Genomic DNA, 25,423 nt, shown 5'->3' with positions numbered 1-25,423 from the left:
CACTGTTTTGGTAAAGCGAGGTGCCTCTGTGGTCTCCCTCAGCATTGAAGTATCATTCCCTGGTCTGGAGGCTGGTAATATATTCCCATTATTCTATCTGTGTTTTTTTTTGACTTAGGTTATGTCTACACTGGCATAGTTTTTCGGCAAAAGTTTGGTCAATGATCAAAAGCGCTAAAAGAAAATCATAGTTGCTTGTTCACACTATCTTCCTTTGTCAGCATAGCACACCCACACTTGGGGCAGTAGCTTGAACAGTGAGATCAATGCATTGTGGGAAGCTATCACAGTTCAGCTCTCCACCTTCTGCAGATAGGTCTTGAGGGAAGGTGGAGTGGATCGCAGTGCATCATGATGCATTGCTTTCCATCCCAGCATTCCATGTGCTTCCATCTTCAGTTTGAGACATTTTTCAATATCTCGTTTTCTGCTTGCCCTGTCCTCTGTCTGAAAGAATGGATTCCACACTGCTCTCCAGTGCTCCACTAGCTATCAGTAGCACAGCTTGAATGGCAGTGTAATTAATCTTGAAGGTCTGAATTCAACGGGCTTCACAGTTGCCTCATGTGCTATCCGACATGGATAGGATCAACATTCGATTACTTTTGGTTTTCACGAAACAGCTGCACATGGTGGACTAGCGCTTTTAGGCTCGGGAATCTAGCAGTGAGTGGTGGGATCACATCATTCTGCACATCTGGGATGATCAGCAGTGGCAGCAGAACTTTTGTATGAGGAAAGCCACTTTCCTGGAACTGTGTGCTGAGCTCGCCCCAGCCCTGCGGCGCAAGGATACCCAAATGAGAGCTGCCCTCTCGTTGGAGAAATACATGGCAATCACGGTGTGGAACCTAGCGATTCCAGACTGCTACCGGTCAGTCGCAAATCAGTTTGGAGTTGGGAAGTTAACGCAAGTGTGCAAGACCATTAATCGCATCCTGCTGCGAAGGACTGCGACTCTTGGCAAATGTGCATGAAATAGTGGCTTTGCAGAAATGGGGATCCCTAACAGCAGAGAAGCGATAGATGGCACGCATATTCCAATTTAGGCCAAACCATCTTGTGACAGAGTACATCAATAGGAAGGGGTATTTCTCCATGGTGTTGCAGGTGCTTTTGGATCACTGCGGGCGTTTCACTGACACCAATGCGGGGTGGTCCGGAAAGGTGCATGACATACGTATCTTCAGGAACACTGGCCTATACAGAAAGCTGAAAGTGGGGGCTTTCTTTTCAGACCAGAAGATGTTCCAGACCAATAGTAGGGGATGTTGAAATGCCCATAGTGAGCCTGGGAGACTCGGCCTACCATGGCTCATAAAGCCTTACACAGGAAACCTGGATAGCAGTAAGGAGAGGTTCAACAATAGGCTAAGTAGGTGCAGGATGATCGTGGAATGTGCCTCTGGCAGATTAAAGGTGCACTGGCCATGTCTTTATGGCAGATTAGACCTCACTGAGGATAATATTCCCATGGCCACGTGTTGCATGTTGCACAATATTTGTGAAGGTAAGGGTGAAAAGTTTGCTCAGGGATGGACTGCTGGGGCAGAATGTCTGGCAGCTGATTTTGAGCAGCCAGCTACCAGGGCTATTAGAGGGCCACAACAGGGGGCTATTCGAATCAGTGAGGCTTTGAGACAACACTTTGAAGATGAGAACCAATAGTGTATGTTGCTATGCTCTGGACGACAGTGCTTAATGAAGTCAAGTTTTGCAAGGAAGCACTTGTGATTTTTGTGGCCTAGGATTCAATGTAAGCAAATGATTTAACTGCTGTATTTGTTGATGCTATCTGCTATCACAATTTGCAGGAGACAAATAACTTAAAATTCAAAAAACTTCGCTTCTATTGCACACAAAAAAAACAGCACCACATACATACACACACACACACACACACACACACACACACCTACCTTTTTTTGGGGGGGGGGGGGCAAGGTACCGGGGGAGGTCTGACTTTCAGAGCTGTGCTTAAGTCCAACTATCATTTGAAAAGGTGTCCATGGGAGTGGAGTGAATGGGATACAAGAAGTTCCACAGAGCGGGAAGGAACTTGCAGGTGGAGTTTGGGGAGGGCATGGGAAAGAGTGCTGAATGTGCTGAAGGGGAGAGCGGGCATGCATCTGCTCAATCTGAAGCGTTATGAGGGACTGTAGCATCTCAGCTTGCTTCTCCATAACTTTAATCATTCTCTCCATTGCATCCCTAGCGTAAGTCTGATTTTCTTGTCTGTCTTGCCTTTTGATTTCCCTTCAGTGCTTGTGTTCCCTGTTTTTGACATCCGAGCATTGCATCACCTCCTGGAAAACGTCTTCCTTGCTCCGTCACGGGCGCTTTCTTATCTGGCAGAGGTGCTCCACCAGTGTGTAGGGGGTGCCTCTCAAGGCCACATCTGCAGAAACACAAGGAACAATACACATAAGCACACGCACAGCATTGAAACAGTGCAGTAAAATACACCTCTAGTAACATACCAAATCACTTTCTCACTGACCCTAGACAAGCACATGATGGCGAACAAGCATGGTGAGTTTACCTGGGGTGGGGAGCATTGTACATGGGGAGATAATCAATATGAAAAAGAGTCGTGGTGCAGTCAACTAGGGATACTGTTCTAAATTTCCCCACCCTTTTCCACAGGTGGGTGTCATTCTGCCTGATCTCTCACTCTTGAGGGTAAGCAGGGAAGAAACAGTGCATCTACTACATTCTTGCAGCTTCTACCCTGGTCCCTATGTTGCTCGCCTGTGTGCTGCTTTAGTCCTTGCAGAAGTGATTGCAGAATGGCACGGGAAAGTTTCCTTTCAATGGGGGAAGGAACAAAGCAGCTCCGCCAAGGAACCTTCAGCAGAGGATTGCCAAATATTTGCAGGAAAGTTTCCTAGCAATCTCTCTGGAGGATTCCTGTGACGTCTCTGTGTGCATCAACACCCTGTTCCCTCGTACAGCTTAGCTGCACAGCGAAATGTCAAGCACATAGAAACATCGCCAGCCTTGTACATGTCTATGCCCTCAACCCACCTCCACACTTCACAAAGCAAAACCACTTACCAGGGATCTGTTCTCCTGCTTCTTGCTCGCTGGATTGCAACTGCCAAGTCATCTCTGGAGTGGAGAACAGCTCCTGACGGGACAAACCACTGGGCGATCCTGCTGTGGGCTGCACATCGTCGTCTGCTTCCACCTCTTCGTCAATGAATTCAACCTCAGGGCTAGGCCCACTTTCCGCTGGCTCCAGCCCCACCAAAATATCCACGGGGCTCTTGGCAGTAAAGGTGTGGTCGCAGCAGAGGATAGTGTCCAACTCCTTATAAAAACAGCATGTCTGGGACACAGCACCAGAGTGACGGTTTGCTTCCCTTGAGTTCTGGTATGTATGCCTCAGCTCCTTGATCTTTGCTCTGCAAAGTAGCATGTCCCAATCATAGCCCTTTTCATGCAAGCTTTGAGAAATCTGCCCACAGGTATTGAAATTCCTACGCTGGAGTGCAGCTGGGACTGCACAGCCTTCTCTCTCTCCAAATACTGCGCAGACCCAGAGTGGTCCAAGCAGGAAAGCATTTTCAGCATGGAGCCGTCATTGTCAACTGGGAAGATGTGATGTAAGCTCTCCAGGAGCAAACAGGAAGTGAATTTTCAAAAATTCACAGGGCTTTAAAGGAGGAGAGGTGGACGGTTGCTTATCTGACTGCAGGGCAGCGGAGTTGTAATTGCTGACCAGAGTGGTCATGATGGGCACTCTGGGACACCTTCCGGAGGCCAATTACAGTGATAAAAATCAAGCATGGTGTCTACACTGGCACTTCGAAAACAAAACTTTTGCGTAAAAAGCCTTATGACTCTCGTCAAGGTGGTTTTATTTTGTTGATGAAATTGAGGAGTTTTGTCACCAAAAGTGGCATTGCAGTGAGTATACCTCCCACTGTTTTGTCACCAAAAGCTGCCTTTTGGCAAAAAAAACTTGGCAGTGTAGACAAGGCCCTAGTCTTCATATCCCTTCAGATTTTACTCATGTTGCCCCCTCTCAGACATTTCATTTCTGTCAGTGGCTTTTATGCATAGTGGTAGTCTCTCTTTTGCACCTTACCTTAGGCTTAGGCTTTAGCAAGGGCCACACTACAGTAAGCACTGAAGTTCATCTGTGCTCTACCCATCCGAACCCTTCATCCGTTTATCATTTCTCAGGCTCACTTCCACCACCCTTGTTTGTATGACCTCACCCCCCTTCCCTATTTCCTGCTTATCATTTTTAAGCAGTGATTGGCTGACCTGGCCAAAGGAAGGACTGCAATTTCGGATAGAATGGTGATTGGTTTGTATCCCTCATTCCATGGGTTAAGAACACCAAGGAATTGCCTCATCACTGCATGATTCTTTTGAGTGACCCAGGGGTATCAGTAGTGGACTCTGGCTTATGCCACATCCAAGACTCTTTAGATGAAGGAAGAATCATCATAGGAACTAAGAAAGAACAAAACATCCCAGAAGATTCTCATCATTTGGAACAATAGGAAGAGCCACCATCAAAGTTTTGGAAAAAGGGATCATTTCATCTGCACGCAGGGGGACTTTCCTCATTTTAGGAAGCTTTGCTTTATTCTGTGGATTTCCCTACAATGCTGATGCCATGCACAGATCCAGTTAGATGGGCTTCTAGATTGTAAGTTAACATGGCCCTTTGTCTTAACTACAAAAAAGAATGTAAAATCCTATTGGAAACAAGGCACAGAGTATTTTTACCTCAGTGTAGCAAGCGGAGGTCAAACTAGTGTCTTGTCTCCACTAGGATTTTACATCACGTTAGCTTGCTCGATATAAACACACTTTTTTTGCAGTGCCAAAACTGTCTTGCTATCTGTGTCCTGTATAGCAGTGGTCTCCAAACTTTTTTGATCGCACGCCCCATCAGTAAAAAAAATTTGAGCACCACCCCTTATAGATACATACTACTATACTAATATATTATGTACATTATAAAACATAACAAAAAATAGAAATTAAAAAAGGATGAGAAAGATGAAATAAACAATATTTTTAAAATAATTTTTATTGTATTTTTTGTAATGGTACAAAAAACCTTTTTGCTCTCACAAAAGAAAATTATTATTCATAATAATATTTTTAGTGAGAACAATGTGATTGAACATGCTTCATTATTTCTGAAAATCTGGGTTTGACACTGATACAGCGATTCAAAGGTCTGGATTAGGATTAGGGTTAGGGTGCGGGAGGGGGCTCAGGGTGGAGTGCGGGGTCTGGGAGGGAGTTAGGGTGCTGGAGGGGGCTCAGGGTGGAGTGCGGAGTCTGGGAGGGAGGTAGGGTGCTGGAGGGCGCTCAGTGTGGGGGTGCGGGAGGAGGCTCAGGGCTGGGGAAGGCAGGAGGTGCAGAGCACTTACCTGGGGCAGCTCCTGTTTGGTGCAGGGGGTGTGCAGGTGGCTCTGCGCAGCGCGGCACCGGCCCCATGGCCGCGATTCTGGGAGCTGCCCCCGCCCCGCAGACAGGGCCACCCGGAACGCAGGGGCTTTAGGGGCTGCAGGGCCCTGGGCTAAGGGCCCTGGGGCCCTGGCCTGCAGCTCTAAAGCCCCTTTCGGAATGCGGCCCTGCGAGCACAGGCCAGAGGACTCAAGAGGAGCAGGGGCAGCCGCACAGCCAGCGGCCGGAGAGAAACGGCGCTTTCCCCTTCAAAGCGCTGCTACTCTCCAGCCGGCTTTGAAAGGGAAAGCAAAGCTTCTTTCCGGACGCTGGCTGCCACTCCTCCTCCGCAGGCTAGAGGACTCAGGGCCGCATTCCAAAAGGGGCTTTAGAGCTGCAGGCCAGGACCCTGGGGCCCACTTAGCCCAGGGCCCTGCAGCCCCTAAAGCCCCTGCGTTCCAGGTGGCCCTGCCTGTGAGGGGGGGAGGGGGGAGGGGAAGGCAGCTTCCCCACTCACTCGTTCCCTCCCTCCTCCGGCCACCCCCCCCCAGCCCCCCTCCGGCGGCACTCCTCCTGCTGCGCCCCCCAACGGATCATTTTGCGCACCCCACTTTGGAGACCACTGCTGTATAGAACCAAGCATGTTGTTAGGGCTTAAATACCGATTCTAGGAATGGCAAATTACAAGTATATCACTAGAGAATGGCCAAACAAATATAGGACCTAAAGCAACTTCTGTGCATTTAAGAATAAGGATAGTAGCAACTATCTCCCATAAGACAGTTCTCATAATTCCACCAACCCAGAGGGGTCCTCCTCTCTCTCCACCTCCCAAGGACATGCTGTAGAATCAAATCCCCTTGCTGAAGTGCCAGAACTGAAAAGTTCTTCCTTCATCTGATGGCCTTCCTCCCAAAGCGGGAAGATAACTCAATACCACTTACTCTTTAGAGAAGCTCTAAAAAACAGGAAGAGAGCAAACTATGATAGAAAATTAAAGCAACATGAGCTATTTCAGAAATTGCTTTGTATGTTTGTTTTTTAAAGTGTTTAACCAAAAAAAGCATGAAGTAAAACCGATCTATCTAGGTGTGACCTTAGATCGCACACTGAGTTACCATGCCCACCTGAAGAAGACAGCAGCTAAAGTTAAGACGCGCAACAATCTTCTTAGCAAACTGGCAAGTCTGTCAAGAGGTGCTCGTGCCCTAACTTTGTGGACATCAGCTCTTGCCACTTTGTATTTGGTGGCAGAGTACTGCGCACCTGTTTGGAGTCAATCGTCACACACCAAACTGGTGGATACACACAGTTACATGCCACCATGCGTATCGTTCCTGGCACCCTACATCCGACTCCACTCCCACGGCTTCCAGTTCTGAGCAATACTGCTCCTCCTCCTATCAGACGAGAGGTTGCCACTGCCATGTTACTGGAGAAAGTATGTGCCAACTCGAGCCTGTCATTGCACAATGACCTTTTTAAACCACCAGCTGCACGTCTGCCATCACATCGCCCATTATGGTCTCATCCGCCACGCCAGGATGTTAGGGTGGGAACACTCTGGCAAGAGGAATGGAATCTGTTATAATCCCCAGCTAGTCCCTCACTGCCGACCCCACAATTTGCCCACCTGGTTTTGATCTGCCCTGTCGCCAGTGGTCCCTGTTGAACAGGTTCCAGACTGGGCAAGGTCTCTGTGCAGCCAACCAATATCACTGGGGCCTTCATGACAGCCCCTTGTGCAGCTGCAGCGCAACACAGACAATGACGCACATTGTCGATGAATACCTGCTGACTAGGTTCAGCAGTGGCCTAGAAGAATTGCATCACACCACTGAAGATGCCATCGCTTGGCTAGAAGACTATGCACACGCTAAATAAATAACCAAAAGATACATTTAGAGCCACTGCCAGACCAGAAGGTGGAAAAGGAAGAAGTTTTACAAAACATATTTAGAAGAGACCATTCTGTGTGTGACTTTTTTTTTTTTTTTAATTATCTCTTCCCTCCTTTATTAGGAGCACTGCCTAAAAATTACTGTGAATCAAGACTTCTAGACTGTTCTTAACTGCCACTGATTCAGTATATGACCTGCCAAAGGTCACCATCTCCATGTCAGTTTCTCCATCTCTAAAGTGAAGAAATTTTACCTGACAGGCGTTCTGCAAGACTTCATATTTGCAAAGTGTTTTGAGATCCTCAAAAAAAGGTGTAGAAGTGCACCATATTATTATGGATAGGTATCAAGTCTCATCTATCTGATGACTAATCCTCATCCCTGGAGTCACAATTCTGTACATCTGAAGGATTTCTAGCAGCCAACTGTGATATCACAAAAGGAATATATCATCTTGGAGAAAATGCTACAAGAACACATTAATTCTTAAGGAAACTAGAGATCCTGTAAGCTATAAAAGAAAGGTGAGGAGCAGTGCAAGACAGAAGCAGAGTTTTTCCAAAACAATGTGATTCAAAGTTTCCCAAGAGGTATCAACGGTACTTTCTATATCAGTCATTAAAATCAAGTAAAAAGTAACTGAAATAACAATCAGCTAACAGAGTGGGTGGGCTTGCCTCAAATGGAGTCTCTTTACTACAGAGCCCTAGGCTTGGCAGGCATTTGCTGATTCTCAAGAGCCAAAGAGCTTAATTTATTCAAATATGGAGTGGGGGAAGAGGAAGGAAAGATATTAGTTTCTTCATTTTAAAATCCTGAACTGATCAATACGTAACATTCCATTTGCACCATCTTCAACAACACAAAGTCATCGCAATTCTATCTCTAGGTCTGTTTTTCATGCAGCATCATGCACCCTCTTCACACTCCCTAACTGACTACCCGGCACTCTAGCAATGTTTAACAAATGAGATATGTTTGGAGTGTTACCTGATTGGACTGCCATCATCAGCTTTTCTGGTTCTAGTAGAGTCATGTTGGTCCCCTTCTCAACAGCAACAATGGATTAAAAATATAAATAAAAAATAGCCAGAGGATGTCAGGCTTGTCCAAAGGTTCCACAAAGCACCCTTGAATGCTGTCAACTCTGGTGACTGAGAACTCAGTCCTTTTCCCTGTGCAGTTCTTGGCTTATTCACTCTACAGACAAGTTGGGACAGCCCAAAATCAATTAACTGCTAGGAGGAAAATGAATACTCAAGCTGGAACTTAAGATGTGTGATTTGCAACAATAAGCTCCGCCCTATGCTGCAGTTTGAGGGATGGTGGGAGAAAAGAGACTCTCCAAAAAAGCATACTGAGAGCTTTTCCCTTTTGAGAAAGGAAGCTGAGATTTTATATGAACTTTGAATCCCCTAAGGGGATGTGATGATGAAGCAGTTTCGTTCCAAGAACAAGGAGACCCTGCTTTAACATAAGCACAGACATTCTTAACTTGGAAACAGTAAAGCTAAAAATAATACAATACACTGCCCAAGTCTGCCACATTATGTCTGATGATATTTACAAATAGGAAGACAAATCAATGAAGGAAGCTGGCAATGTTTCCCCCACTCCACCTTTCTGGCTGCTATGCCCAAGGCAGTAAAACTCCAGGGTTAGAACTTTTTAAAATAGATTTTAAAGTCAGTTTTTAAAAATGTGCTCTTTTTCCCCACCCCCACCTCCAATATTTTCCATTCCAGACTATGGCCTTCCTTCAACCCTCATTTCCGCTGAAGAAGTAGAAAATTAAACCATGTTTCCCATGCTCAGATGATGCATTATAAATGGTCAGGGGGAGGGGAGGGTTGGGGCTTTTATAGTTGAATATTTCCTGATAATTAGGACAGTAGATTGGATAATTTTCACTCAGTGGGCAACTCTGGCTCCAAACCAGAAATGAACTTCAATTTTGATTCCTGAACAGTGTCTCAAGTAACTTGATAGATTGCTAATTAAATTATCTTAATGAACCAACTCCAACTCTTCTGTCCCAAAAGCAGCGATCCCTTGCTTCCCATCTTCATTATTCCCCCATAGCTTGTGGCGTTTCTCATTAGGTCATCTGCCAGAAAGTAATTATATTTATTTTTTATACCAGGATCAAAAACATGTTAGATACCACATATACAATGGCATGGTCCACCTTCAGACTTCAAGTTCTTTGGGTTATGCCAGAGTCTCTATTCTGGCAAAGTTTTTTTCAGCTGAGGAATACCTGGATTTGCAAAGGTGCCTTTGCACCTCCTACATTTTGGCCCCTTATACCTGTTGAACAGCAAGTCTACTTTGCCCTGCAGTTTGACCTAATACTACTACGCACCACAGTGATGTGCTGTAACTCCCCCGTGTGGACATGTGGGTACAAACTAAAAGGTTCACAGAGCACATTAACGTAGTCCTCTTCAAACAGGACTATATTAATGCAAAGTAGGATCCTTGTAGTTGGTGCCCCCAAAATCCACATGGGGGAGGTACAGCGCAGCATTTTGGTACCCACTGCTATTCACCCCCACCTCTATAGACTGAACTGCAGGGCAGTGTAGACATGCCTAGACTGGCCTCAAAGCTGCTCTTACTCACATGTGTAAGCTGAGGACTACAGTCCTCAGCTTAAACCTCTCCAACGCATCATCAGAGACCTACAACCCATCCTGGACAATGATCCCTCACTTTCACAGACCTTGGGAAGCAGGCCAGTCCTCGCCCACAGACAACCTGCCAACCTTAAACATTCTCACTAGCAACCACACACCACACCATAACAACTCTAACTCAGGAACCAACCCATGCAACAAACCTCGATGCCAACTCTGCCCACATATCTACACCAGCAACACCATCACAGGACCTAACCAGATCAGCTACAACATCACCGGCTCATTCACCTGCACCTCCACCAATGTTATATATGCCACCATGTGCCAGCAATGCCCCTCTGCTATTGGCCAAACTGGACAGTCACTACGCAAGAGGATAAATGGACACAAGTCAGATATCAGGAATGGCAATATACAAAAACCTGTAGGAGAACACTTCAACCTCCCTGGCCACACAATAGCAGATGTAAAGGTAGCCATCTTACAGCAAAAAAACTTCAGGACCAGACTCCAAAGAGAAACTGCTGAGCTCCAGTTCATTTGCAAATTTGACACCATCGGATCAGGATTAAACAAAGACTGTGAATGGCTATCCAACTACAGAAGCAGTTTCTCCTCCCTTGGTGTTCACACCTCAACTGCTAGCAGAGCACCTCACCCTCCCTGACTGAACTAACCTCGTTATCACCATACTGATTTATACCTGCCTCTGGACATTTCCATTACTTGCGTCTGATGAAGTGGGCATTCACCCACGAAAGCTTATGCTCCAATACTTCTGTTAGTCTTAAAGGTGCCACAGGACCCTCTGTTGCTTTTTACAGATTCAGACTAACACAGCTACCCCTCTTATACTTGCTAGCAGTAGCAGGCTATCCTCCATGTAGCTAAGCACTACAGAGGATGGACACTGCCAATGGGTTTCACAGATTTTTGCTGACAGCAGAGGAATGAAGACACTCAGGGATTTTGGATTTCATTCCAGTCTCCTTAGAGCAGAGTTCTCTAGTTGGCCAGACTCTTCTGCCCATCCCCCAAGCTTGACCTCTCTGCCACATCCTTAGCAACCTGAGCCTCTCCTATCTGTACCCCATCATTGACCCCCTCATCTATTCAGTTCCAGTCTCCACTCAAGGTGCTGAGCCCAGACCCCTTGTCGCTGTAAGATCACTTGGGTACCAGCTCTATGGCTCAGGGGTGTGTTTTTTTCACACCTCTGAGCGACATCAGTTTTGCTGACATAAGTGGTAGAATAGTCACTCAGAGGGACTGGTGTATGTATAGTCTGATCACACACAGAAGCTGTGAGAGTGGCTCAAGCATGCTCAGTGAGTATATTAGCTTGTTAAACTCCAGCAAACCTCTACTGAGCACATGAAATCTGCGATTTTTCAAAGGCTTATAATCTAGTCATATTAGGGCAGATTTTCATGGAAATGGCAAAAAGGCACACACCTGACACACAGGCCACACTTTGCCAAATTTCAAGTCCCTGATCCAAAGCATGGGAGCACTACAGCTTTCCAAAGAAAAGGTAACCAAGAATTTTTTTAAAAACTTTAAAAAAAAAAAAAAAATTCTCTAGCCTCATTCTCAGAAAGTGTTGAACATTCCAAATTCAGCCTGTGGAAGACACTCAGCATGGAAAATTTCAGCCTGGTTCAAATTTGGCAAAGTTACAGCAACAGAAAAAGTGTCTTATAATGGGAAGCATTGAGAAACCTTCATAGGCAGTGCTACCAGTCCATAAATAATGCAAGCCTTAAGGCTAGGATTTTACGTAATAAGCATACATAGTGAGGAGCTGAAGTAGGGAACTGAACCTTGACAATTTGTCCAGGGCCCACTCATAGAAGAGCATCTTAAACTTGAACATCCACAATAAGCAAAGGGAGAGACACCTAGTTTGTCAACAAAAATGCTTTGTTCCCCCTTCTTTTTTGAGAAAGACGAGGGTAGAATGAGAGAAACAGTTCCCTTTCCCCCTTCAGAAAGTCCTGCCCTCCAATACTTAGGAAAAGCACTATTTTGCACCTTAGAAGTTACTCCACACTCAGGCACCATTACTGGTGTTCACATACCCACACCAAACTAACACAGATAAGCAGTTGCAGGGTGGACTGATTTAAAATCAAAGCAATTTAAATCACCAATTTTAATCAAGATTTAAAATCAGCAAGCAGGAAACTCTGATTTAAATTGTTGATTTTAATCATGTTTTGCATTTGTAATTTTTATTCTACTAAGGAAAGGCTAACACTCATTCGTGGGTAACCACTGAAACATTTTATTGGCACTTAATATAGCCTTTAGCAAAAAGAAACTCTAAGTGTATTGTAACCAGGGGAATAAACTATGTCTATACACATTTAGACAAGCAATTATAAAGCCATGATTAACATGACGACCATGACGAAGAAATGCCTGAAATGACCAATTCCCAACTCTGGACCTGGCTTAGTCAGAGAGCCATTTCCATGTATTAACAAGGACTGTTTTAAATAACCACAGGGTTACATACAGTGTCACCTTGATACCTCAAAAAAAGGAGAGAGAAATAAATAGCATGAACCTGGGGAGCGCAGGGAGGTGGGGGGGGGGGGGGTAAAAAAATCATGCTGTCTTCAGTAGACAACAAAAGAAACCTGATGTTGAGAGTATGCTTGATAAAGAAGACAGCGCATGGTAAAGACAGCCTTCACATAACTACTTTTAACTGCCCATTTATTTTCCCTTATCACTATTTGACAGTATTTTTTAACCTTGGTTTATTCCAAAAGACTAATTTCTGTGCTGTATGGTAATCCCTATCAATACTAGTCCAACATTTCCAGCAAGATCTGGGCCTCAAAGCAGCATGAAAAATCTTTGGGCAAGGCACAGTCTTTTAGGACATGTAACTGACAATTTCTCTGTTACATCTATCAAAGGCAGACTGGTTGTTCTTATACCAACATACCATTCCTTTTACTCACACAACTGTGAGGGGACTTAAGCCCACTTGGAATGCGTGTGAAGGACAAATCAGACAGAGCTATGAACTTCCTGCCTTTCGTGTGTGAATGTTACAACATCCTTAGTGTACTTTCCACATTTAAGTATAAAATAAGGCAACAACTATCGCCTGATGACCAAATGCAGGGATTGAGGGCAACCCCCGAAGCACTACCCACCCTAGAACAAATAAATAAACGAGGAAAGACTGTTTTACAAAGACCATGTCCCCTGTAATATCATGATAGTTTTCAGTATTAATCCCAATTGCGGTTGGTATACGCAAACTCCACCATTTAAAAACATGTTCACAAGCCACATGCAGACTTTTTAAAGGGTACAGTTTATAGCATGATTGTTCTGAAGAAAATAATATCCATGTTGCATACTAAAACTGTGCTAGCTAAAAGTAGGTTGCAAAGCTTAACAAGGTGTTTGCAAACTATGCTTGACAACCATTTCTGAATCTGATTGTAACAAATATTGCTCTGATCGGGGGTAGTGAGAACGTTAATACAGGAACATCCACCAGCATCATTCCTTAAATGAAGCTGAACGCTATTCAGGACATCGGTTAAGATATTAACCCTGTAATTTAAAAACTGTGTAAGTGTAGGAACAAATGTGTTATGAGCTCCTTAAAACCATTTAGAGTGCTTGTGCTGCAGTGTCTAACAGAGTCCAGTCTGCATTAGCCAATGTGGCAAAAATTTAAATTCCATGTTTTGTAAACCATTCACTATACTGCACAGTGAAAGCTCTCAGATACCTGAGGCACATGCCTGTTACAAGAATTGTAGTCACCACACTGAAACGCCACACATTCCAACCAGTAGAGTCTTTCCCCCCAGATGCCCCTGGCATTCTGTAGAGTGTAAGCATCCCATACTCAAACCAAAAATATGACAAGCAGCTGCAAATTCTGTCCAAACCTGTAACGGCAGTGTTCTTCTGAATGACATAGCTGAATGCAGAGCCATTCAAACAATGAGAGAAGAAACCAGGACAGCCTCAGACTTATCAGAACACTTTACAGGGCCTCAGGACAGAGAGATGACTTCTAGTGACAAGACTGGTCAGTGGGTAGAGGCCAAGGATAGGGTGAGGTAATCATCCTCATGTGACTGAAATTAAAAGCTAAACAGAGAGTTCACTTAAAAAAGTGACCAACTTGCATGAAATTCTTAAGTCTGATCTCTTGCCTTTAGGGTTGGAAAAGGCACTCAGATACCATGATTATGGGTGCTAAGACATTCAAGATCATCTCACTGTGAGGGTCACAAATATCATTCGTAATTGTAATAAAGTCCAGGGAAATCTAGAGAGGAACCCCTGGTTTGGAAAAAGTGAACGCAAACTGATAGAATCTGTCACACTAGAACAGACTGACCATGTATTTAGTCCAAATGCTTCAGCGAAAAGTGTAAACTCCCATTATGCATTTAAATTGTGCAGTATTATACTGTGTGGAGAAGACTCTTTTTGACCTCAACTAATAATCAATTTATGCCCTGAAGCACATGGACTGTTAGTCCTAGTAATGGTTGTTTAGTGTAACTGCAGATACGACATTTATTCCTATAAACATCTACTAGTAAAGAGAAGAGAGTCTTTTGTAAGCTAAAGGAACACAAAAGGCTTAATCTCTATTAGAAGGCCATTAGACACTAGTTAGCTCAGCTCTGAGTCAGCAGTGCCTGTCTGCAACTGCAAATGGAATACCCTTTAACAAACTCAGGCACCTCCAACATTTCTCTGTCATGTTAAGATCTCTCCTCCACACCCTACACACCTCTCAATATCTTGGGTTTGGTCAGCTGTCACAGAAGCAGTTCCATTGCACAAGGCATTTTTCCCTAGTCAATTTGTTAAAGCTAAGGAATGTTCAGGCAATCAAATGTCAACCCAACTGGCAGAACAGCTGAGATTTTTGGATCAGTGTTTAAAACAAAACTGGAAATATAATCACACCTACATAACAAACAACTAACTACAGTGGTCAATATCTATTAAGTTACCCAACTTCCGTCCTCATCAATGTCACTAAGAACTCCATTTTAAATATCTTCTATAAAGACATTTTTAAAGAACACATTTATTGATCTAAGATGCATTAATATATTATGTCACAAACAAAATTATTCATTGCAGAGACTCATGAACCATTAAACAGGGTGTCCTTTTACATTGAGACAGTTTGTAGATAGTTGTACTTATGTGTAACAGCTTTCATCCTACAGTATCTTATAGACAGAATGGGTGTGTGTATGCATTAGTGTTAAATACACACCCAAATCACTTTGCCCACAAATGAAACAAAGCAGCTGTTCAGAAGCACCCAGCAACAAACCACAGCTTTAGGAGTGAAGAATACTCTATACATTTGAAATTATAAGAGGAATTTAAATATTTAGGTTACCAACTTGGGAATCTGACCTGTCACCAGGACTAACATTTGTAGTTCTTAAGAAAATATTACAAATTATCTTTAGTGACTATGACCATCTATGGACGCTGGACTTTACGTCTTGTCTGAAAGATAGCACCCTCCATCAACATAATTCCCCCTATCATGCTGGATACTGTTTTACTATCAGCCCTACAGAGAACCACGTAATCAATCACTAACCCATTTCCTGCAGTACCCTTAGTTTCCCCTTGAGGAAAGATGTGGGTGGAGAGGTGCTCCCATTCAAGTACTTTCCAGACCCAACCCTGTTTAACTTGTTTGTGCTAAGTCCATGACAGCCCACAGTGATATGGCTACAGATTAAATCCTTAAGCACTACTGTAACTCAAGGAGATGTGCCTCAAGAAATAGAACATAACCTCCATTAGAATATATTCAACTGTGGACATTGTAACCACAGCATAAGGGGAAAGGGCTGGGAAGAATAATTCCCATTGCCTTCCTTCCTGTCCCATCTAAGAGATTTACTTTTGTAGTTAGGGAAAGCCCCTCTAGGTGATACAGGTAATTGGGTTAGCCTCCAGGGAAAGGCATTCCCAGTTTTCCTGAGTCACAAAAATGGATAAGCCCAAAAAGCAGAGTACATTGACTTAAATCAACAATTTTAATCATGATTTAAATCAGCAAGCAGGAAACCTTGATTTAAATAACTGATTTTAATCACGTTCTGCATTTGTAGATTTTAGTTGTTTTTTTAAAGAAAGACTGATTATAACTGGTTGGTATCCATTAAAACATGTTGATTTGCAACTAAATAAAACCTTTACACTAAAGTTGGTGCTTCTTTTTGCTAACCAGGAAGATCTAGTGTATCTATACACATTTAAGCTATTACATAGCTTAATGTACATTTATTCAGATTCTTAAATTTTACATTTCATTATCTTAGAAAATGGTGAGTGATGCACATTTTCTTTCTTACTAAATGATTAATTTATTACTTGTGATTTGGGCCAAACTCTACTCGCATTAAATTCAATTCAATTTTAAAATGCATAAAAACATCTAAATTTTTGTATTAAATAAAACAACTTTAAATGTGATAAATACATAAAAATTGTTATCAAAAAGTTTATTAAAATGTTTTGTATTTAAAACAAACTGATTTATTCAACAAAGGAAGTATTTATAGTTAGAGAATTGTAAACTGTTTCTGGTTTACGATCCTTCAAGATTTTAAAACTAGTAGATCTCATCTTCACACTTAGATTTTTAATTTATAGATTGGAAGAGGAAAACAAGCTTTCCTAGTTTTCAACATCCAATCAGTTTCTTAACTTTGGATAAACTAGTCATTGAACTGAACTAGTACAATAAACTGAAATACAGAAAATACTCTCTTGGCACCAGCAAAAAAGGCTACTGCGCTCAGAAGTTCATTTAGCAATTCAACAAACTGGTTCCAGGTGCTTAGCCAGTAAGTTCTTTATAACTTTGCAGAAAATTGTATTATTTTTTGTATTTAAATTAAACTATTTTAATAGATAAACAGCTTAGATATTTAAATATAAGGTTGAAAACCTATGTAATTTTAAATATGTTTTTTAAATAAACCTGTATTTAATTTAAACCAAAAAATCCAATTTTTTCTTAAAACAATTTTTTTATCCATCCTGATGAGACATCTCCCTGCCCCAAATTAAGCCCCACAGTTAATTAGGAGTCATTTTCCCCAAATACTGAGCAATGGCCTCCACAGCCATTTCAAGTTTCCCAATTTGAGATTTGTTGGGTTGCAATTATAAACACAAGGTACCGAATGCTCAACCCTCACTGGCGTCAACTCTACCTTGCAGGATCAGGCTCTAGGTGATTTGTGTCCTCACATAAAATCAGGGTTAGCTCATCTGCTGTTTCTGAATTCAGGATCCTTCGCAACTTTAATAAATCTAACTGGCCATTTTAGCCAGTCATGGCAAGAAAGATTTCTCACTGACTGAACACAGGCGAACACGACTCATAGAAGAGTCACCAGCTCCAAGAGGATAGCCTAAAGATGAGATGACACTTCCTTTGCTTTTATCTTTTGGTTTTGCACAACTCTTAATCACCACACAGCATGTAACGGTTATTCTGCCAATTACACAGGCCAATAACCCACAAGATTCATTGTTAGTCCTTTGGGACTTCAAAAGCCAACACGAGTCACCAATCCTTCTCCTTAGAAGTCAATCTTCTTCTGCTCTGCATCAGTTTCCCATAGTTATACCTGCTCTGGATTACAAACTGTTCATATGAATTATGTATTATAATGTAAGTGGCACTGTATTCAAAGCATGTGCCATGTCAACTCGCTGTATCTGCTGAAGCCTGGTTACCAAGAACAAGGACATTACAGAGAACTGTGCCACTTACCGTTCTTCCTCTCACTTAGCGGAGGGAGATTGGGGTTTCGGCCACGGTGAAGATTCAGGGTCAACTCGGGCTGCAGGGAGAGCTCCTGCAGCTCATTGGCAACAGCTTCGCTCTGGGGACTTGGCGCCGCAGAAAGCGACACCAACACCGGTTCATCATCATTTTCGCCAGCCCCTCCTCCGTCCAGCCCATTTCCAGCAATGGCGGAAGGGGGCAGGCACACCACACCGGAGAAATCCACTTTGGCTTTTGTGATGGCAACCTGCTGAAGGGACAGAAAACACAAGTTTGGTACTTATTATACAATGAACTATCCCACCTCCCTTGCTGATGATGGTATCTCTACATTTAAAACCAATGTTATTTCTTGATCTTTGTTAGAATTCATTTTCAGCTGAGTTCAATTCAAACCCAACGCTAGTCATTCAAACCTAGTACACCCACTGGATTAAAAACGCACATGGCATTTTCTTCTCCTCAACACAATCATTGACGAGTCTGCTTGCTAGCCATGCTACTGAGCATGGTCACCCTTCTCCTGCTCTCTACCCATCTTCAAGGTCAGCATCCTCAACCTATTGGTAATTCAAATTCCCACATTTCATAAGCTTGATTCTGCTTACCTTTTCTAATCTTCTAGTTAACCACATTTACTCAGCTTCCCTGCTGATCTCTTTTTAAGGGATCTCCTTGTTTTATAGCAATATATGGTCTTAAAAGGTTAATTATCAACTTGAAATCTAGTCAGTTTCTTAAAACAAGTAAAGTAATTTCAGGGACTACATGCATGCATTCACCTGCCTGGTTTTACACACACATTTTCACACCTAAAAAGTTGCCATCTTCCCCCATTATGCAAAAAATCCATGTAAAACAGTGAAAGTTTACTATGGAGAAAACAATCTTAAAGTGTTGTCAACTACACAGAGTAAACAAACTGAGGAGTTTTCCTCTTTAATCTCTAAGCAATAGTAACATAAAGGACAAGATTAAGAGCCTCAATTATCCAAATAATTAACAGAATCAGATTAAATGTGAATATTTAAAACTCACAGCTGTACTTTCATGCAACTCCCTTTCAAACGACGAACATCCAAGACCCAAGTAGTCGTATATCCAGCTCCATAGACTGGAGCATGCTGGATGACTGGCTGGCTTCCATATGAGAATCATCAGTAAAATGGTTACTAACATCAATATTTACATGGTAATTGCAATTATGCTGGACCATTCACATGCAGTTGATGGGGATGGCAGTGTCCTGCTCCTTGGCACTGCTTCTAGCCCTGCACTACTTTGGCTGTGCTTCAATCTGAATGCTTTTCAGAAGCTAAACTTCCATTTTAAAGAGTTGTGAACTAGCTATGAAGAAAAGGTAAATTCAGCAGGAAATCCCGATCTAGTCTAGAAAACCCTCCAAACAGAGTAAAAGCCTAAATCTGGTGCAGAACTTTCTATTTTTCTTGATTGAACAGTAACTTTTTTAGTTAAAGATTTCCACAGCCTTCCTCCACTCTTGGCATTTATATCAACCCAAATGGCCAGCACAAACTGTTAACCTGAATCAGTTTGAAATTGGTTCAAACTGTTTTCCCATTCCCCTTTTGTAGGCAAGGCTTCAATTACTTTGCTTCCATTTCCCTTTCGTCCCCCATCTCAGAGATGATTAATGTTTGCAGAGCACTTGGAAAACACCAAAGTGCTAAGTGGTAGTACTTTTCTCAGAAGAATGCTCAGTAACTTGTCCACCTTGTCTCTCTCCTATCTTTGGACCAACATGGCTACAACACTGCATACTGAGTTATTTCAGATATGTTGTCATATATTCATCCCTAGGATCCCACCTCATGATCTAATTAAGACAAGCAAGGGGAAGGAGGTGGAAGAAGAAAAGTCTACGAAGAAGTCAAAGGAAATCAGTGCTTGTTCTGACAAGACTCTAGTGAAATGAAACAAGTCTGCTGCAATATGAAGTATTTGGTTTTACATCACACTTTAGTCAGAATATGCCTACACCTTCCTAAGTACATTTCCTCTTTAACAGAAACATAAGTGTTATTGCTCATATCCATTTGAAAGTGAGGGCAAATGTGTTACTCTAAATCTGCCTGCACTGTATTTAATTCTTATACAGGGTGTCTCCCTTTTGGGAGGGTTCTGTTCCACATTGTGGACCACTTTACAAATGGCAACTGCAAAGGAAAAACAGCAGTCTGACACAAATGCAGCAACCCTGACTCAATGCATCGTGAGTGCCCCAGACAGTCACTCTGCTCCTACAAGTCTCAGAGAAAGCAGATATTTTGTGAATACTAGGATGCAAAGACTGCTGAGATTCAACCATCACAGCAGGTGTGGTGTTTTGTTAAAAGTTAGTTTTGTTTGACAGAATTTGGTATGGTGCTTCAAATGCTGTATGCGAAAGATACTGAATCTTGACTTCTGTAGTCAGAAGCTTGATCTTTTCAGTAGGCTTCCGATATTGCAATCTGTCATGCCACATGCACAAAAATGACATTTTAGAGTGAGCTGTAAGTTACACACATTAATATTTAGAAGATAATTAAATATTTAAAATGTTTGTTGTGCTGTCACTCTTTTAAAAAAAATTAAGAGTATTTTGCACAGAGACAAATATACTATATCACAAAGAAGTGAATTCAGCCAGAAGATTGATGGAGAATCCTTACTTAAAAATAAGGAGCCAATAAGAGTTTTGGGGAATGAGGGTCTTCTGAGATTTTAACCTCATTTCCCTGTCAGTCAAGACTTAGGTCACAACAACTCTCCATTTAAGGATAGAAACAACTCTCTCTGGAATCAGTCAATGAAGACTGGAGTATCGGTCATGCGGTTAGCAAAAGAACTGAGAAATAAGAACAGGAGTACTTGTGGTACCTTAAGATAAATTTATTTGATCATAAGCTTTCGTGGGCTAAAACCCACTTCATCGGATGCATGCAGTGGAAAACACAGTAGGAAATATTAATTAGATAGATAGACAGACACACACAGAGAGAATATGAAACAATGGGTGTTACCATACACACTATAACGAGAATGATCAGTTAAGGTGAGCTATTACCAGCAGGAGAGGGAAAAAACTTTTTGTAGTGGTAATCAAAATGGCCCATTTCCAGCAGTCAAAAAAAATTGTTTCATGGTGGGTGGGTGGGTGTGTTCCTACTGTATTTTCCACTGCATGCATCCGATGAAGTGGGTTTTAGTCCACGAAAGCTTATGCTCAAATAAATTTGTTAGTCTCTAAGGTGCCACAAGTTCTCCTGTTCTTTTTGCGGATACAGACTAACACAGCTGCTACTCTGAAACCTGAGAAATAAGACACTCCTCTCCCACTAGGGGTTAATTATGTCCCATTTTCTCCTAGGTTTTGAATGCATCAGACCACTCTAAATTCAAGAGAGACTTAGCCTCTACTATAGGCTACACAAACAAATTTCAAGATTTAGGATCGTTACATAGATATCAATAATATTTTTTGATAAACTTGCTGGAGACTAACATACTGCCAGAGAGAAGTCGACTACTTGCCAGGGAGGTGGGAGAGAGATCAAGTGTTCCTACAGTCTCTGTAGTCAAGTACATACACGCATTCATTAGAGTCCCAGTGCTGTAGATGCTCAATGCATGTACCTTCCACGGGTTTCAGTGAGTTTCACATAGTAGGGAAGGAATTCAGCCCTTAACACTGAATATTTTAATTAATCAAAAAACAGCAATAGATTCCCCATATGAAATGCCAGTAAATACTAACAGACACCCTCCAGGACAAAACAGATTTAAAAATGGGGGGAGGGGAAAAGAGAAAGAAAGAGGAAAAACCCACCATAGGTTTTCCCAGTCAAGTGACAACACTGCTATGAACAGCGTTTCCCATTCTTCTCTCCTTGAAATCTGTTTGCATTTGCAGTGTTGCCAGGGTAATAGCAATTTCAACCAATTTAAGAATTGCTAAGCAACCTGGAGCAGCTAACAGCAACAGCATGCATGTGCAGCTGGGCTATTTTAGGAAGAAGTGGTCACTTTTTTTAAAAAACTTAAGAACACCCTTCTGTTAAATGATTGTGCCAGCTGTGATCAGCCAGCCAAAAGAAGAGGTAATCTTGGAGCAGAGTGGCTTTAAGTGGATCAGGCTTTGAGATGAATGAACAGAGAAGGAAGAGACAGAGTCATGTTGTGCCCAGAGGCATCAGTGCCTCCAGGTCATCACAACTCAGCAGAATAATCCAGGAGAAGGGAAATCTGAAGCAGATGGCAGCATCAGCAATATGTTAAATTGAGATGCTACTAAATACAATCTCGTGTGTGTTCTGCTTATTATCCACAAATATCAGTGTCTAATCATAGTAAATGTACTGGCCTATGGTTACTCAGCTGCTGCACTACAGAGTTCTGAAATGTCCGTGTCCCCTTCCCCATTAAAAAAACAGTACTTACATTGATAATTAACTGGCTAATGGCTGTCAAAGCCACAAAGGAGCAAAGAAACTGGTGAAGCTGAAGGCTGCTGGGGCAGAGGGAAGGATGGACTGAGCCAGAGTCTAAAAGGTTTTGGAAAGATTATATAAATTCCAAAAGCAACTGCCATTCAATATCTGATCACTTAGATTTCTCTAACTACACAGTCTTGTGCCAGATTGTTCAGGACTTCAGATAGTCACAGTTATAAAGTAAAACGCCAGGAAGCAGTTATAAAACAAAGATCATGTGTGCACTCTATAAGGAAGCATAGGCTTGTTCAGACACCACTGGAATCCCAGCCACAGAAGAACATGATGTTTACACAAAAACACAGAGCAAGAGTATATTATAGGAATTTAACCCGATCAGATTTTCTCCTCAATCCCAAAAATGAGAGACAGAGAAGTAAGGAAATCCTCTTTGGTTAAGAAAGTTCGGTGGGAAGCAACATTTCTGTTCCCACTTGCCTCCCCAATGTGTACTATACACAAATATCTTCAGAGGAGAGTTTTTCTAAAGACATACTGTGGTATCTTTCAGAGCTAACTGTCCCAGTTCCTGACTGCTTCTTGGTAAAAATACCCTCCCTTGCCCTGAAACTGCTTGAAGACAGATATATGCATATTCATTTGAGTGAAACCAAATCCTAGTTTCCAAGATTTCTGTTAGCCCTGAAACACTGCTTTCTCCTTCAGATCATTAAACAATTAAATATACAAATTGTCTCCAAGAAAATCCCGATGGGACTTTTTGTAGCGGACAACAAATTCCGAATTTCGAACTCAGACATAGCATCCCTTAAGCCAGTGATCACTAACTGGTCGATCGCAATCGACTGGTCGATCCTAGAGGATCTCCCAGTCAATCGCGATCTCCGGCGGTGCAGCAGAGCTGCTGCTAAGACAGGCTCCCTGCCTGCCCCGGCCCCACACCGCTCCCAGAAGCGGCCAGTGCGCCCTGCGGCGGCGGGACAAGGGTCTCCCTCCACGCACTGCTCCTGCCCTCAAGCACCGCCCCTGCAGCTCCCATTGGCTCCCTGTGGCCAATAGGAGTTGTGGGGGTGCTTGCAGAGAGGGGCAACGCGAGGAGCCCACACCTCCTCCCGAACCCCAACCCAGCTCGGTGAAAGTGAGTGAGGGTGGGGGAGAGCGAGTGACTGAGAAGGGGGGGGAATGGAGTGAGTGGGGCGGGGCTTTGGGGAAGGGGTGGGGTAGATCCTGGGTTGCCCTTAAATTCAAAAAGTGATCTTGGGTGTAAAAAGGTCAGAGAGCCTTAAACAAATCAGATACAAGACTATCATAGAGGGATTGGATAATGTTCGTTTGCTAGCTTACCCACTTCTTTCAATATGCCTCCTTCCACTTCACTCCATACTAGCCATACTAAGTCAATGTCAATCCATGACTTGCCCAGTAAGAGGTTCTCCAGGAATGGAGCATTTCTCAGTCTTTCCTTTTATCTTTGGATATGAAGGAAGTTACCGCCACAAGGGTCTCCAAAAGGATATATTAAGGAAAGTATTCAGTATACTCCCACTTAGGTTGCAAGTAGGCAACACATGGAGGCAGGACTATTTTTCCAGTAAATTTAGATCCTGGCTGATTGGCCTGAAGACTGACACCATAGCTGTCTATACTATAGCACAGGCAGTAGTAGTGCAAGCTCCTCACAAACTCCGCATCTTTACAGTGTGCATCAGCTTTGATCTGGGAGAAATCACCTTAAGGTAAATGAGTTCAGCTGTTCCTGCTGAGAATGCCCATGACATGATCCATTAATTAGTGCAATTTTTTTTATTATTATATGTAAATATAAAATTTAGACACTGGTCCTCTGGGAACTGGACTGTGATCAACTCATTTCACAAAAGCAAATGAACATTTTCAGTTACTATCAATCACAGGCTGGATTAGAACCAGTGACTCCAAGGTGAAAGGTTGTGTTTATCCCATTCCTGATTCCTTGAGTCACCATCCTCCAGGCCTTCATTTAAAAATCAAAAAAGAACATTCTTGCAACACATGCAGACAGAAAAGAGAAAAGTTAAAGGGACAGACGGGTGTGGTGCCACAACTGTATCCTGCCCCAATTACCTTAACGAGTAGGGGACAGGCCATCTTTGAAGATCACCTGAAATCTTTTCACTGTTGCCTTGAGCAAATCTGCCAATATAAGATCCAAAACAAAACATGTTGGGGCCAGCAAGGAAATAGCAAGAAATCTTATCAGACTAAAGGTCTGAACAGCTGTTTGTTAGAGCTTAGAAGAAGGAGCAAGAATGAGCATGTCTGTGTAATTACATCAAAAACAGCATCATCTGTACAATGGCTGATAAATCCATGTAGATAAAGGCAATTCCCCCATTAGCCTTAAAAAACCCACTCTCATCCAGGACCATATTTCTAATGCTCTATAGAAATTTTCCTCAAAAAAAATTCACATTCATTTTACTCAGTCCAGCAGTGATAAAGGTTTAAACAAAAGCTCATAAAAACCATTGTCAAATGACCATTTCTTTCTTGAATTCATGAATAGCAGGTTCAGAAATACAGACCAGAATCCCAAATATTTTCAAATGCATTTCATAATCCAGTACTTATAAGAGGCTTTCAAACTCTTTGAACATTGGAACGGAAGTCTGGGTGTGCATAAAAACAAAAAAGACAAAGGACTGGGGTATCAGAAGTGTCACTCGTCACAGTTTTAGGAAACTCATGGTGTGGTATTTACTAAACTAATCCTGCTCAAAAACATGAAAATAACCTCCTTTTCCCATCAAAGTCTGTACTAAAGCCCTGCAGTGGGTGTGAGGGGAAGAATTCCTTCCCATTTCAAGAGCAGCACTCTATTAAGCCTTGAACTGGTAAAGGTCACCAAATGAGCATCTAATCCCATTTATACCCTCCCCAAATATTGTTTGTGTACAATTTACTGTCCACTTTGTGCAATATTCCTTTAAAGAAGAACAGGAGTACTTGTGGCACCTTAGAGACTAACAAATTTATTAGAGCATAAGCTTTCGTGGACTACAGCCCACTTCTTCAGATGCATATAGAATGGAACATATATTGAGGAGATATATATACACACATACAGAGAGCATAAACAGGTGGAAGTTGTCTTACCAACTCTGAGAGGCCAATTAATTAAGAGAAAAAAAA

The 25,423-nt window shown here is 42.5% G+C and overlaps 1 protein-coding gene across 5 annotated transcripts in view; it reads right to left on the bottom strand.

Moving 5' to 3' along the window:
• Positions 1 to 25,423, bottom strand: part of MRTFA (myocardin related transcription factor A) — a 159,128-nt gene that overhangs the window by 117,291 nt on the left and 16,414 nt on the right. For 2 of the 5 annotated variants that reach the window (XM_034775847.1, XM_034775886.1), the window contains exon 2: positions 17,781 to 18,045. In XM_034775847.1, coding sequence (XP_034631738.1) covers positions 17,781 to 18,045 — 265 coding nt within the window. Of the gene's footprint in view, positions 1 to 17,780; positions 18,046 to 24,355; positions 24,425 to 25,423 lie in introns of all 5 variants that reach the window. The other 3 variants (XM_034775866.1, XM_034775875.1, XM_034775856.1) reach the window with 3 other exon arrangements.

This window comes from Trachemys scripta, chromosome 1, assembly GCF_013100865.1.
Source record: "Trachemys scripta elegans isolate TJP31775 chromosome 1, CAS_Tse_1.0, whole genome shotgun sequence".
NCBI classification, from domain to species: domain Eukaryota; kingdom Metazoa; phylum Chordata; order Testudines; family Emydidae; genus Trachemys; species Trachemys scripta.
This window is presented reverse-complemented; position numbering and strand designations above follow the sequence as displayed.